The sequence below is a fragment of the Triturus cristatus genome, chromosome 5_1, assembly GCF_964204655.1.
Source record: "Triturus cristatus chromosome 5_1, aTriCri1.1, whole genome shotgun sequence".
Lineage (NCBI taxonomy): Eukaryota > Metazoa > Chordata > Amphibia > Caudata > Salamandridae > Triturus > Triturus cristatus.
The window spans coordinates 939454844-939470173 of record NC_140587.1 but is presented as its reverse complement, the minus strand read 5'-3'; the positions used below and the strand labels follow the sequence as shown (position 1 = coordinate 939470173).

The 15330-nt window shown below is 41.7% G+C and overlaps 1 protein-coding gene across 2 annotated transcripts in view; it reads left to right on the top strand.

The window, feature by feature from the left end:
• Positions 1–15330, top strand: part of GPLD1 (glycosylphosphatidylinositol specific phospholipase D1) — a 513772-nt gene that overhangs the window by 44895 nt on the left and 453547 nt on the right. For both annotated transcript variants that reach the window (XM_085605993.1, XM_085605992.1), the window contains one exon: positions 3272–3369. In XM_085605993.1, the coding sequence (XP_085462119.1) occupies positions 3272–3369 (98 nt within the window). The remainder of the gene's footprint in view (positions 1–3271; positions 3370–15330) is intronic.

Sequence of the window (15330 nt, the reverse complement as noted above, 5' to 3'; positions counted from 1 at the left end):
GCATTGTAGCCATTTCAGTGGAACGGTTGATATTAAGAGTGGAGCTCTCTCCGGCTCCCTCAGCTCTTCATCTTGAACCTGTTTATTTGAGCCATCTCTAAGGCCTTGAGATGTGCTGCCTCTGGACCATCCTTGAGGGCCTCAGTTTTTGCCTTCATTCTCTCAGCCTTCTAAAGCTTCAAAGATATCTTCGGTCACTTCGAATTGTCACCAGCTTGGTAAACACAACCCCTGTACTTTACCTGGGTTGCAGCACCTGGCGCTAAGGTCATACCAGCTCACTTTACTCAGGTTGTGGTGAGTAAATAAATGTTTTATTCTTTGGCAGCTCTTTGCTTGCTCTTTGTCTTCAACACTTTCTAATTGCAATGCTATCTTGCAATTTGTGATTGTGAATAGCTGCTCTTTGAAAACCTGGTTGTATCTGCCTTGAGATTTAACGCTCCCGATTATGTATGACTGTATATTGAGTAGCAGCATGTTACCTTTATGTACGGTCTGACCAGCAGGTTCTCAGTCATCGATATGACGATTTCCTTCCAATGCCTTTGTTGTTTCAACTTCTTTACAGCGACTGGAGTTGCAATTTAACTCCACATGCTCTAAGCGTTTGTTCCGTACTTCAACTGCAACACATGTGGCATGCACAAGCAGTTTGCTTGGGCCGTGGTAAACTCTCTGGGACAGCAGTGTTGATCTTCGGGTTACATATCCCCTAACTCGTTGACAGTTGTAACTTCCTCCCCAGCCTGGGTACCCGCCAATGACTACACCCCACATGGAGCTTAGTATTACATGTCATTATGTGTCTGTGTGTAATTGAAAACCCAACATTCTAAACCAGCTTTCATTACATTCCGCTCTAACACTTATGTCACAGTTCTACGGAGTCCATCAGGAGCCAAAAGGGTTCCATCATTTATAACTCGCAAGACACTACAGTGGTGGGCAAGAACTGGCCAATCTCTTCTGGGCAACAATGGCAAGCTACCTGCCTAACTTCTTGTGAGCACAGCGTGTGTTTTTTCTAGGTACTACAGCTAAGTACACACTGTGCTTCTTCTGGGCACTAAGGCTGATAACAGGCCATGCTTATTCTGGGTAGTACTGCTTAATATAGGCTGTGCTGGACTCAGATCACAGCTTCAGGTTGAGTCATATGGTTCTCACATGTAACTGCTGCTGGAGAGACCACAACTTGCCAGCATTAGGGTACACATTTCTGTCTCTTTGCCCTTCTCTGCTGGAAGTCTCACTAGCCTGGGGTCACCAAGCACCTCACTGCACCTGAACAGTAACTCCTCCTGAAAGGTCTCCAGGCTCCTTCCATCTCTCAGCAAGCAAGCTTCTAGGTGTATTGGGTAAGGTATACAGCTCTTCCAGGAAGGGGTAGGCTCAGGTTATATCCCTCAACTCTGGGAAGCTGGTTGTTAGGCAGACACCAGCTCTGGTTGCGCAGCAGTCCTCTGAGTACTCTGCCATGCACTCCTTTCCATGGTCATAGAGAACTTGAAATTGGAACAACATGTAGGGTAGTGGGATGCCATTTGTATACAGTAATTGAGACAGGAGATGTGTATCCATAGTAAGAACCAGTTTAGGGTGGTTCTACTTTCCAGTGTCCTCTCCAGGCTACTCTTTTGACACAGCTTTTTCTTCAGCTTGTAGCACCCACAACAAAGACACAAAGAGATGCACGCTTTCAGCGCCTAGCTTTCATGAGTCAAAATGAAAGTGTAATAAGGGAAAGACAAAATGATGGGGTTCACCTAAGGGGTACCCTTCACCTTGTACAGCAGAGGCTTTACTCCCACCCATTACCCCTATCATCCACCAAATGTCAGTCCTTCAATGAGAAGAATCAGCAGCCCCAGTATCACCAAGACACCTTATTGAATTTATTTTCTCTTCTCTCCTCCCTTCAGTGTCTAGTTCTCCTCCCTATAGCTTGACTGATGTCAGCAATGCTCTTCCACTGTCTACGAAAACAGGGGTATCCAAAATGGATCCCCCAGGGTTTAATTACTCTGATTCTCACACACACACTCCATGCACGTACCACACAGGCTACACACACACAAACATATACAACATACACTTGGGTTGTTAGCTCTAGAAGTTGGGGAAGCACATAGAAGCAGAACTTCAGACAGATGGGCGATTAGGCCTTCACTATGGTGACACCAATAACAACTATGGATTTACAAAACACAGTGCACTGCCACCACCATTCTATGTGCTAAACCCATACCATGGACAGTAGTCCACTGTGTGTCAAGGAGTGTGTGTCTGATGCACCCCTCCAAATCACAGGAAATGCCCAGGATCTCAATCTTTTCTTGAAACAGGCCTAGGCCTCTGAGCACATCGTAGATTAGGTTGGCTTTGGGGCCAAAATAAAAAATTAGGGTACCAGATACACACAGCGAGGCCCTCAGGGCCGGGAAACTTGACTGTACACCATGCAAGAGACATTCAGTGACGATCCAGCTTACTGTCGACCGTTTTTAATTCTTCCTTCTTTCTGCTCCCATCTCAGGCTGCAGAAGTGATAGCAGCCAGGACAGATGTGTGAAATATATTTGACAGCATTTCAAACCAGTCTGATGTCAGTCCATTCCACTCTTGAGTCTCTAAGATTCTTATATCACCCCTTAAAACTACATTCCTAAGCCAGGGCTCCAGCTGCCTTTGCTTGCTGTCTGTATTCCTATTGGGAAATGCTTTTTAGAACCAACATACTCCTGAGGCTTTCTCTCTGGTCCCAACTCCGCTGGTGTTCACCCAATTAGTTCTCTGTGGCTCCTCCACTCAGTGCACACAGGGCATGTTCCTGTTGCCAGCAGCCGTATGCTCCTGTAGTACCACTCAAACATGAGACCAGCCTCCGAAAACATTAAGGTTCTGAATACAAGTTGTACTTACTGACGAGGCAGTAAATTTGAATGTAAAATTTTGAAAAATTTGCAGCACGAACAAGTTTCAACTCAACAAATAATATTAGAATGTAATTTTAGGTGGTCATTTCTATGACTGACATGCCCAGTTTTCTGAGGGCATCACTGTTACTAATTTCTGCTCTGATAATGCACCCTTGATATTATCATAACGTGGAAACGCAATTAATTCTTCGCATCTCTGCTATCCCGGCTGCCATATTACTTTAAGTTGTGACTGGGAAATTGATTGCTGCCTGATGAATGTGTTTTACTTGGGGCATCTCTCAATTTGCTGCCTTTAAAAATAAACGAATGCTACCTTTTATCCCCAGGGCGCTATCATGATGTTTCCGAAGACACTCACTGGGCACCCTTCCTGACCACCAGCATCAGTTACATCAGATCAAACTACCCCCAGCCATGGAAGGAGGTATGATAGGAGGCAGTCAAATTATACATACATTTTACAAGTGCCGAGGATTTAATATTTTGAAGAACTTCACATGATTCTCTGGTGATCTAACGCATAGATTACAATTTTATAGCAAATATAAAGTGGAAAGAAGCTGTACACATGGGAGATCATTCAAACCATGCTGGGCTGGCCTTTCTCATTTAAAGATTTCGGCCAGGGCAGCAGATTTCTTTCTCTGGTGTGGCTCCTTAGTGGGACCTATTTAATCAAAAGCATAAAAAAATGGAGGCCAGGCCTAGCACTACTTTTTAAATCTTCTGATAGACTACAGAAGGAGTAGTCTATCTATGGAAAATGGAAATGCACCCTGGGTGTTGCCCCAGAGTGCATGGTGGACATTCCAGTATTTATCCTGTCCAAAACTGCCAAGGTGATCCCAGACAGGAAAAATATGGCAGAGATGGCCTCGGAAGTACAGTCCAAAATAGGGTGGGGCTTCTGGCTCCATGTCCACCAGTGGGATACCCACAGTAAGGGTTTTCCTGATGGTGAAATTGTCATCAGAAAAACTGTATCCTCTACCTCTAACTGAAGCAGGGGATGCAAGAAGTGGATTATCCTAAAAACTGCCAAATTTAGGTGGCTCGCTCGTGAGGGTCCCAAAACGAGGCCTTCAGTCTTATTTTCATAGATAAATTACTGTGAATAGATTATTTTTATAGGTGTTTTTTCTTGAGATTATACTGAAGAAATGTGGATCCTCCACTTTCACCCCTGAGAGATGAGCAATTATTAGGTACTACACATATTGTTCTCCAGGCAATACAACAAGATAATTAATTCACTGGATACACTTTAGAGGCATATAAAGGATATCAAATAACGAAATGATATTAAGTTCAATAAGGAATATCAGTAAATAATTGGTATGGACTGTATTAAAGACTCTACGCTCTAGAGTCTACAAGGACATTATGCTCACAATACATAGCTTGTGACTAGATAAAACTGCACAAGTGTTTTTTTCTTAGTTTTCATTGATTGTAAAAAGGCTTGCAGCAATATTTTAACATTTCAAATCACAAAATAAAATGGAATTGTGATTCACAGTAATTAATGTATAGCCTGGTTTCTTTAGGTAACACAGCAATATAATCCCCATAAATTAAAATTATTCCAAATCAATAGTACTTTTAAACTTGTAGCTGTGAATTATAGACAGGTTATTAGTAAATGGATTATTTAGGTGTATTCCCTAGAGAGAACTGGTGTATTAATTCTTTCTTCAAATTGGGTCATTTTAATGGTGCAATCCTGCCTGACTCTTTTGAGTACTACACACATGCCCTTGGTAATCACAAAACATACTTTACTGCTCTGCTTTCACTACAGCTGCTTAAGAAACATGAATAACACAAAGGCCCAGATGTACTAAGCTTTAGTGATATTTACTAAGTCGCACAGAGCCACCTTGTGTGACTTTGCGTTGATTAGTAATTCCTGAGTAATGTTAGGCAGCGCAAATCACTACCTTGCATTACTCTGCCCCAGGGACGCATTCCATTGATGGGGTGTGGGCGTTCCCATGCATCCACCCATGCATTTTGGTGTATTCACAGATTTACGAAGGGTAGTGAACCTGGAAATGCATCAAGATGCTATGCCATCCCAACAGAGGTGGAACAAGGAGAAATATGTTTATTTCTCCTCTTTATTTCCTCTTCCCATGTGTGCTGCATTCAGCATAAGTAGAAAGAGTAAAATGTCTCTGAGGATTGTTTTTAGTGCAGGAAGGTGTCCCCCTTGTACAAAAACAATCCTGCCTGTAATGCAGACACCCTTGCACCATGGAGAAAGGTTGCCTGTATTGGCACTAGGAAGCACATAGTAAATATTGTGGATTCCTGCTCTCTTTGTTTGATGCAGCGTAGCTAGTTGTTTTGCTACAGTGTGTTCCATCAAAAGTCAGTAAATCTGACCCAGAGTGTTTTGAACACTCTTTTCTTAACGCCTGTTCATCCTGTGCTGTCTTGCAGCTTCTGTACATGTTGCCAGCTGAACTCTTTGTCCAGGAAGGGGCCCATTCTTATGATAGGGGCTGGTGCAAGAGTAGATGGTGCTTATAAGTTGCTTATCATTTCACTACTTTATTTTAAGCCAATTGAGCATAAAATAAGTTCCCTACAAACTTATCAGTGGGATTTTCCCAGCCCTGTGTAGAAAAAATTAGGATACTATTAAAGGCACAGGGTTTGATTTAACCACCTATGAGGTTGCAGGAGGTTATTACCTCTGTCGCCCTGGCCGAACTGCTACCTGCCATGCATAGAAATCACCTCCAGCAGGAGCTGATGCAATGCCATGGCACAAAAAAGTGCGGAGCACATCCATAATGTTTGTGATGGCTGCTTACCAAAACTATTTTCTTTTTCAGAAACAGACTCCCTAAGGGGAGCTTGTTTCTAAAAAAAAAAAACGAATTGCTTCCACACACTAACAGTTTTCTTCCATAGTGTGGGGTGGGAGGGCAATAGTTTTTTCTCTGTCCATTACCGCTAGCTTTTTCCTGGCAGTGATGGTTAGAAACAAAGGACCTCAGACCGTTCGCTCTAAATAGGGTCAGCTGGTCTGATGCCGTTACACTGATGGCCCCACTACATTGGGCTGTGAGAGTAAGTTTTCTGACAACACAGTTAGCGGGGCACTGCTGTTCGGAAACTGATGGCCTGCTCCACTCATAATTGAGGCAGTGGACTAAGGGTTTTGCACAGAGGGTATTCTGTCTCTTATGTGATGGAATACCCTGCCCGCCATACTTGAAATCAAACCTGTGGTGTTGGTTATTATATCCTACTCGAAGCCCGCCCTGAAGAGGATGTGTGTTGCTAAGGTTGAATATCTAGTTATAGGTGTTTTTACATTAATGTTGTTAGATTGGGAAAATTAGATTAGCTACAAACTGTACCAGGGAATCTTTTTAAACAGTCAATGACCTGTACAAATGGAATAACAAAAACATCTTTACTCCTGATTAATCCTTTTGCAATCAACTGGCTGATTTTTTCCAGTTTAAAGTCAATTCTATTTTTTAAGCATTCTTCTCGAATACACCAACTATTGACATAGGTTCAAATCAGGAAGAGGTTGTGAAATCTGGATCAGCATCTGGGCTTTGCGAAACACCCAATTTTGAGAGGTTCTCACCTCTTACATGGGGAAAAACAATCAGTCTCATAAGCTCCATTAAATCAGGGGCCCCTTCGGACCCCTGTCAACCATCGGTTCTCAATCTTGTGGCCAGCATGGTGGCTGGTCCACTCATGGATCTATTAAATGAGACACTTAGCTCTGGGCAATACCCAACTATCTGGAAAAGCTTCCATTTTCCCTTTGGTGAAAAAACCTTTCCTGGATCCTAAGCAGGTGGAAAAGTACAGACGCATCTCCCGTCTTCCATTTCCTGTCAAAATGATAGGGAAGGCAATGAATGAAGAAATCTTAACCTTTCTGGACACCAATCAGCTGCTTGACTCCTCCCAATACGGTTTTAGAGGAAACCATTGTACTCAGTCAGCACTAAGTACTGCATCTGAAGAGATAAAGGGAGTGGTGGACAAGGGACGCAGAGCTGCATTAGCCCTATTGGATCTCTCTGCCGCTTTTGATACAGTTCACCACGTACTTCTTGTTAAACCACTTAATTCACTAGGTTTTAGGAACACTGCGTTTACATTGCTGAGTTTGTTTCTTGACGGTAGACAACAGTGGGTAGAGATGCGAGAAGCAAGGTTGAGACCCTTCTCCCTTCCCTTTGGGGTACCTTAGAGCTCTGCACTTAGCCCCACCTTATTCAATGTGTATGTCACCCCCCTTCCTCCTGGTCCCCCGCTATGGTGCCTTTGCCCCCCTAAACATCCCTGCCCCGTGTAGCAGTCACCACATGTGCAAAAACATCAATTTTACAAGCTACAATTTTAAAATGGATGTTTCCAACCGCCCATAGGGCGGTAACTTTCCAATTCTGCAGTTGGAACCGCCGACCTCTGGTCGGGCAGTTCTAATCCGCAGCGGTGTCGGTCAGACACAAGTCCATTCGACATTCTAAGAAGGGCCAATGTGTTTTGTAGGCATAACAGAAAATATTCTAAGAAAATGAGTAGAAAGCTTCATTGCTGTGATAAATATTCTGCACACATTCATTAGTTTTTAAATTCTGTTCACCAACCTGACAGACAAAATGCTTTCATGGACTTTAATTGAAATACCTACTTTTCAAACGTATGTCACCCACCAAATCAAGCCCTTAGCTGCTGAAGCTTTTCCACCCCTAATGCATGCATAGTCCTTTTTTATGTTTGGGTCACTTTGTGTTTAGGCCTTCATCATTTTTTTCCACAAAAGGCATCCAGGTCATATTTTTCATCGTTTTTTCCCACATCTGCCATTTTCTGTGGCAGGAAGATACCAGGTTCACTTTAGAGTCCCTCAGGGATCCTCCTTTACCCACTCTTATTTAACATCTATGTTCAATCTTGATTAGGAAACTGGATGATAAGGGTTGCAATTTGTTTAACTATGCAGATGACTCTAAGATACTTCTACTTTTGGATTACCAACTTCCCTCCCAACTTGCATTCCCAAAGCAAGTGCATTTTATCTGGAACTGGATGGGGAACACATGCTTAAAACTAAATGCAGAAAACCAAAGGTGGTAGTTTCTAATAACAAACCAAATCTTTTGCGTGACTTATACTAGCCTCATGAGATTGGCTTATTACCAACCCCCTTAAACGTGGTTAAAAGTCTGGGGATGGTCATAGACTCTAAGCTTTCATTGAAATCCTCTATCTCATCAGTGACACCAAAATGTGTATTCATATTGATACAGATCAGAATGGGTGGTGCCTTTTAAACATCTGATGCTCTCAAGACCATGGTGGTGACTTTAATTGGCTCAAGACTAGATTATGCCAATTCTTAGCACCTGGGCATCCCATCTACGGTGCTACACAGGCTTGAAGTCATTTACAACATGATGGCTCACCTCCTGCTATACTCGTCTAAAAGAGCTTATGGATCTTAACTTCTGAAATACCTTTATTGGTTGGCAGTAAGATACAGATTGCAATTTAAAACTCTGCATTGTATTTACGGTAATGCATGACTAGCCTCATCATCTATTTTGAAACGCATCAAAAGATATATTTCATCACACACCTTGTGGTCCTCAGCACCACATCATCCTTTCAGTTTTAAGAAGATTGGGAGGTCAAACCTTTTTGGTCTGGCACCTACTCTTTGGAATTCCCTTCTGCTTTTGCTTAGGACCAAGACGGTACTACTTTTTGGGGGAAAGCAGTGAAAACCTGGCCCTTCACACAAGCCTTGAACTGCTAACTCAAGTTAAACTTGTGAAAATACATTTTGTAAGCAGAATGCTCTCGAGATTTATAACCTTTACAGATGGTTCATTTTACAAGTACACTATTTGGTCAGTGCCAAGAAACCATTGCTGATAGCATGCTTTATCATATACAATTAAAATAACATAAAATCTTGTAGATTTGGGATTTTAAAGGTACCCAGGGTTTTTGGATTCCCCTAGAGAGGACATAGAAAATAGCCAAAATATAGCAAAACATTGGATTTTGGTGAAAAAACATGGGGGAAAGTGCTGTGCAGAAAATGTGAGGAAACTGTGTGATTGTAGGAAAGGTTTTCTTTTTTTTCATGGCATTCTGAGTAAGGAAACATAGTGAGATCCACGTAAGTCACACCACTGTGCACTCCCCTGAGTGTTTAGGTTTTGAAATTGTATGGGCTTGGTAGGTTTCACTGGGTAACCGCCTAGCTCTTGCCCAAAGCCCGTGCTTAAATAACCCAGCAACCCACATCGCCAAAATCAGTCGATTTGTATGAGGAAAGTTTGATGGCACCACATTGCATTTTGGGACCTTTCCAGTGGCAGACGCTAGGTCCCGCTGCACAAGTGAGGTACTGTTTCGCGTGTGGGAACACAGGGTGGTAGGAAGTCTGAAGAACCCCCATCCCAGATTCCAGAAATTGTTTTCACTGAAATATGAGGATATTAGGTGATTTTTGTCAAAGTATGAAGTTTGCAGGGCATCCTGCATAAGGAAACGTAGTGGGTTACATGCAAGTCACACCACCTTGGACGCCTTGGGTGTCTAGGTTTCAGAAATACCTAGGTTTAGTAGGGTTTCTTGGTTGTTGGATGCCTCAATCCCCAATAATGCAACAATTCAGCATGGTAAGTAAGAGATAATGGGGATATTCCTCCACTCCACTATCAAACTAGACATAAAATAATCCAAATTTCCTTTATCTTGGCGTGAGAAGAGGATGGGATCTTTATAGTGTCCAGGTGAGCACAAAGATTGTTGGGGCTGTAGGGAAGAGGGATAGGTCTAGGTGGTCCATCCCATCGCATTTATTTCCCTAAAATGAATATATAGATATATATATATATATATATATATGTTTCTCTGTAAACAAATACCAGCACTCACAGGAGCAGATTAACCCAAATTTATTGGGATAAAAGTGCACACTCATGTTTACCGAGAAGCGTCTATATCTGTTCGCGATCTCACCCTCCCTCAATGAAGCACCTGCTCGGGGTGCTTTAATGAGGAATACGGGTGATACATTGAGCACTATCACTATATGGATCACTTTATATATATATATATATATATATATATATATATATATATATATATATATATATATATATATATATATATATATATATATATATATATATATATACCTACTGGCGGTCGCCAGTAGGTAGTTATAGTTAGGACCCTGTTTCCATAGGAAATCCGCAACATTCTATTTTGAATAACTTTGGCGCCGGTCGACGAATCCTCGCGAATTTCTCAAAATAGGTGGGGCGCTACGCTCCGCTCCTACCCTGAAAGTCTCGGGGGGGTTCGTCAAGCGGGGGCTGAGATAAAAGGGGGGTCCCAAAACGCGTTTTTCCCATGCATTTTTCCATAGGACCTTTAGACAGGGCTACAGCCCGAACGGCTGAACAGAATTACTAGAAATTTGGCAGAGAGGTAGTCCTCAGGTCAAGGAAGTGACTTTTGTAGGTTTGGTGTAAATCTGTTCAGTAGATTCTGAGAAAATAGCCTTTAAATCAATATATATATCTGAGCCAGCTTACGGTACGGTTACCGTAAGCTTACCGTACGCGTACGGTGGCGTGCGCGAGCGCGATTCTGATTGGCTGTTACATCTAAGTAAACATTCGAATCGGTCGAAACCAGGAAGCGGCGGCCGCCATTTTCTCTCTCGCACTGTGAGGGAGGGGATGTAAACAAAGGGAAAAAACATATAAAGGGGCTGTTTAGACAGCGCCCATGCACATAGCCATGTTAGTTGAGTCCTCAAAGATCCCCCAAGGCCAAAAACGGTAAATTTTAATTTTTTGAAAATTTCGCCGATTACGCTTACCGTACGCGTACCGTGCGCTTACGCTAAAAAATATATATAAAAAAAAAACACACTCTCTGTGCATGGCATATTATTGTCATCACTTACAAATTAAATTTAACAGATTACCTATCACAAGGAAGCGCATAATATGTCCTCCATGTGCGCACGGTGCGTTACGTGGGCACGCGGTGCGCGTAGCGCACTGCGTGCCCACCTTGCGTGTAGGGCACTAACTGCGTAAAGTGGGCGCGCGGTGCGCGAAGCGCACCGCGTGCTCAATGTGCGCGCACGGTGCGCGAAGCGCACCGTGCGCGCACGGAACGAACTGCGTTAAGTGGGCGCGCACGCCACGAATGGCGTAAAGTAACTTAGCATTTAAAAAAACGTACAAATTCACTGAAAAAACCATAGGTTTCACACACGTTATAGTTAGGAATTAGCATTTAAAAAACCTTGCTAATTCACTGAAAAAACCATAGGTTTCACACATGTTATAGTTAGCTGGAAATTTTACTGATAAAAAACCAATGAAATTCCCCCGTTATAGTTACTGTAAGCAACTATAACTCACGCGACCGTAATCCTCTGCTGATGACATATGTGTCTTTATGGAAAAAAAAAAATTGTAATATATGTATAGCTAAAATTTAATGGAAGAAGACATGGGCAAATAAGTGTCTAAATACAGTATTAGCATCAGCAGAGGATTGCGGTCGCGTGAGTTATAGTTGCTTACAGTAACTATAACGGGGGAATTTCATTGGTTTTTTATCAGTAAAATTTCCAGCTAACTATAACATGTGTGAAACCTATGGTTTTTTCAGTGAATATATATATATATACACTCCACGAATCTCCACCAATCCAGGAAAAACTCGGACGCTCAGATTGCTGCAAATAATTTTAATGGCAGGGTAAAAAATTACGCGTTTCAGCTTTATGCCTTGTTCATGCTCGTATGTCTACAAGTTTGCCATGATTAAGTACACCTCCTCATCTCTGATCAAAAGACGGACTCATCATACAAATACCTCCACAACATTGCAGCTATCGCTGCCATTTTTAAAAGGTACAGATATCATTATTGATGTTATATATAAGGTCCTTAATGTGATAAATATCAATAAATAAATCACATTCGGTTATAAACTCAATTCAATATCATCATGAGTGCGAGTCTGCAATTTAAACAGCCTATTGCATATAATGTTGTAAATGTGCAAATAACGATCACGTCATGCCCAATATTCTATATTGCTGAGTATTGTAAACCGGGCTATATTTGCTTTGCCACATGTCTGACTGATGAAAAATATATCGCTATATATACTTCTGCTATAATACGAAGTTCCACCCCTCCAGGTATGTTCACTGGCGCGTAATATGACAAATAATCTTAGCAGATGTTAGTGTCCTTCACCAGCCAGCAATAAAGATACAATATTCAATCCTTGTACCTAAACCATATTCCCCAAGTGGGTTTCAGCATATAGTGATATGTCTTTAATACAAATCAAATCTTTGCCCCAGTGGGTATAATATGTTAACCACATTTCCATTATACAGTCGACATTCATATTGAACACAATACATTAGCTCAATCAATGCGGGCATCCATATGTGATCCAATTGGTTAATTTCATTCATCAACGTAACTTCTCAAATTACGATTTGACAGTAGTAAGAGGGGGTGCCAAAACCTGTAGAAAAATGTTAAAATTAATAATATAAACAAAACTGTCTACGGACAAAAGTTTTTTGTAAATACTCAATCATATAAATGAATTGCCAATTCCTCACTTAAGTTTAACCCCTTAGGTGCCAAACTCTCCAGGTCGATAATATACCATACATACCATCTATTACACGGGCACATCAGGACATATACACAGTATGTTGTGTTGCATGTGAGATTCTTCTTAATTACAAACTCCCTCTTGGAGTTGGGTATTGTCAATGTATCACAATCAATACTCCCTCTACATGCCTTACATTTATGACAACATCTGAAACCAGATCTACCTCTACATGCCATAAATGTAAGGCATGTAGAGGGAGTATTGATTTTGATACATTGACAATACCCAACTCCAAGAGGGAGTTTGTAATTAAGAAGAATCTCACATGCAACACAACATACTGTGTATATGTCCTGATGTGCCCGTGTAATAGATGGTATGTGGGCAGTACCAAACATCAAGCAAAAAAGCGAGTGCTAGAACATCTGCCTGCTATCAGAAATAACAACAGACAGTATCCCATAGCTCATAATTTTCATGAGAGCCACATGCAAGATGACACACTAGTCTGTATGGTGGTTATCGATAATGTGAATTTGGGTCTGAGAGGGGGCAACAGAGAGTTGTCCTTGAGAAAATTGGAATCAAAGTATATTATCGACCTGGAGAGTTTTGTACCTAAGGGGTTAAACTCAAGTGAGGAATTGGCAATTCATTTATATGATTGAGTATTTACAAAAAACTTTTGTCCGTAGACAGTTTTGTTTATACTATTAATTTTAACATTTTTCTACAGGTTTTGGCACCCCCTCTTCCTACTGTCAAATCGTAATTTGAGAAGTTTCGTTGATGAATGAAATTTACCAATTGGATCACATATGGATGCCCGCAATGATTGAGCTAATGTATTGTGTCCAATATGAATGTCGACTGTATAATGGAAATGTGGTTAACATATTATGCCCACTGGGGCAAAGATTTGATTTGTATTAAAGACATATCACTGGTGTGAAAGTGCTGTTTTGCCCAGAGTGAGATGGTGCTGAGGTGAGGTGCCGGTACACTCGTGAGCTGATTGCTGTAAACTGATGTTCTCTGGGCACTCTAGCATACTGGCCGCTGTGGCATAGCTGTGCAACTGGTGTTAGTATGGGTTTAGACTATAGCGGGAGTGGGAAGCAAACTACTCACCCCTACCAGTCTGAAGACTCGAATGGGGTGTTTTAGCAAGCCGGAATAAAGAAATAATCGTGAAGAATATAATGCAGAATGTTGCAATGCCACAGAAGGCAAATGGTGAAATCAGGTGTGTTTAAGAAAGTGGCTGTGTGGGATAAAGTGATGGAGTCTGCAAGTTATATAAAAAGTGTCTTTATTTAAGTGCCATAAATTGACCCACTGGTGCAAGAGCTAAGGCATCCAGCTGAGGCAAACTCCAACCGCTTCTGCTATATTCAAACCTAAGCTCCTGCATCAGTCAATTCCACATTACATGTTACAGTTCCATGTGGCATAAACAATACCTATTAGACATGAATGACTGTAAATTGTAGAATGAAAATAAAGGTAGGATACGATTACCACACTGTGCCAATCAGTTCCTAAACAATGCAGTATTTTTTGATCTTGATCGCCAGCTCGTGAGCAGAGGCTGAGGATGAGCTAATTTGTGTGAAAGGGCTTCGTGGATAACAGGCAGGCAGAGAGACGTGTGTACAAAGAATAGACATGGTTTCAAAATGGATGTCGGGTTTAGGCTAATTTACCAAGTAAATAACGTATTTGCATAGGCCATACATCATCCATCCCTGGTTAGTCTCGAGAAGTAAGGGCCAATAATGAAAACAGAGTTCACATACTTAGAAAGTTATTATATGAAAATAGTTCAATTGAAGTGTATTAAAAATAATTATAGGAAAAAGTCAAAAAAGTTGGAAAAAATCAATCCAAGATTAAAGTGAATTTCTTACAAGTCTTGGAGATTGCAGTACGGAAGTTCTTCAGCGGCTTGAGATGCGTAATGTTCCAAGAGGCGATTGTTGCCATCGTGTGAGAAAAGCGAAGCAATCCAATTCATATCCTCGAAAGGACAGTAATGTTCTTCGAATGTTGGAGCGGCAATTTGAATTGGCAGGCAATCTGCGATGTTGTCAAAGGTCGAACGTTGCAGGAGATCTTTCGCGGCTGCGCAGAAATCTCATTCCGCCAGGATACCTTTTTGCGTTGCATCCGCCATTGCTCCACTGCCCGAACAATCAAGTTCATGGTTTTCAAGATTACCTGCTGGATATTGGGAGCGTTTGCTGGGATGTTGGCAAGGCATAGATCCATTTGCCAGTCGATTGGGCAAGTTTTGCAATAAAAAGATGGTTGCACGCAGATTGTATATGTGTAAATAAATGTCATGATGTAGCTGGCTCCGATAATAGAGAGGCAGGCAGCCGAAAAGTTGTTCAATTTTTTCACCGGTATTGATGTAGCTTCACGTAGAGGCGTAATCTGTCAGACATGCTTGTTACCACAGGGAGCGCAGCCATTTTTAACCAGCTAAAATAGTAGTAGGATGGCCGCAAACAGAGCGAGAATTATGGGCACTGTTCCTGTTATTCCAGAGATGATCGAATGAATGAAGTGAGGTATTAGACTAAAAACAGTTTGAAAGCCTGTGACAAGGCCGGAGGAGACAGTGTTAAAAAAGTGTGCCAGACCTTAAATGTCAGATTTGTTGAAAATTGCGTAACAATTCACAAAGTGTAATGGGAGGTTCGTA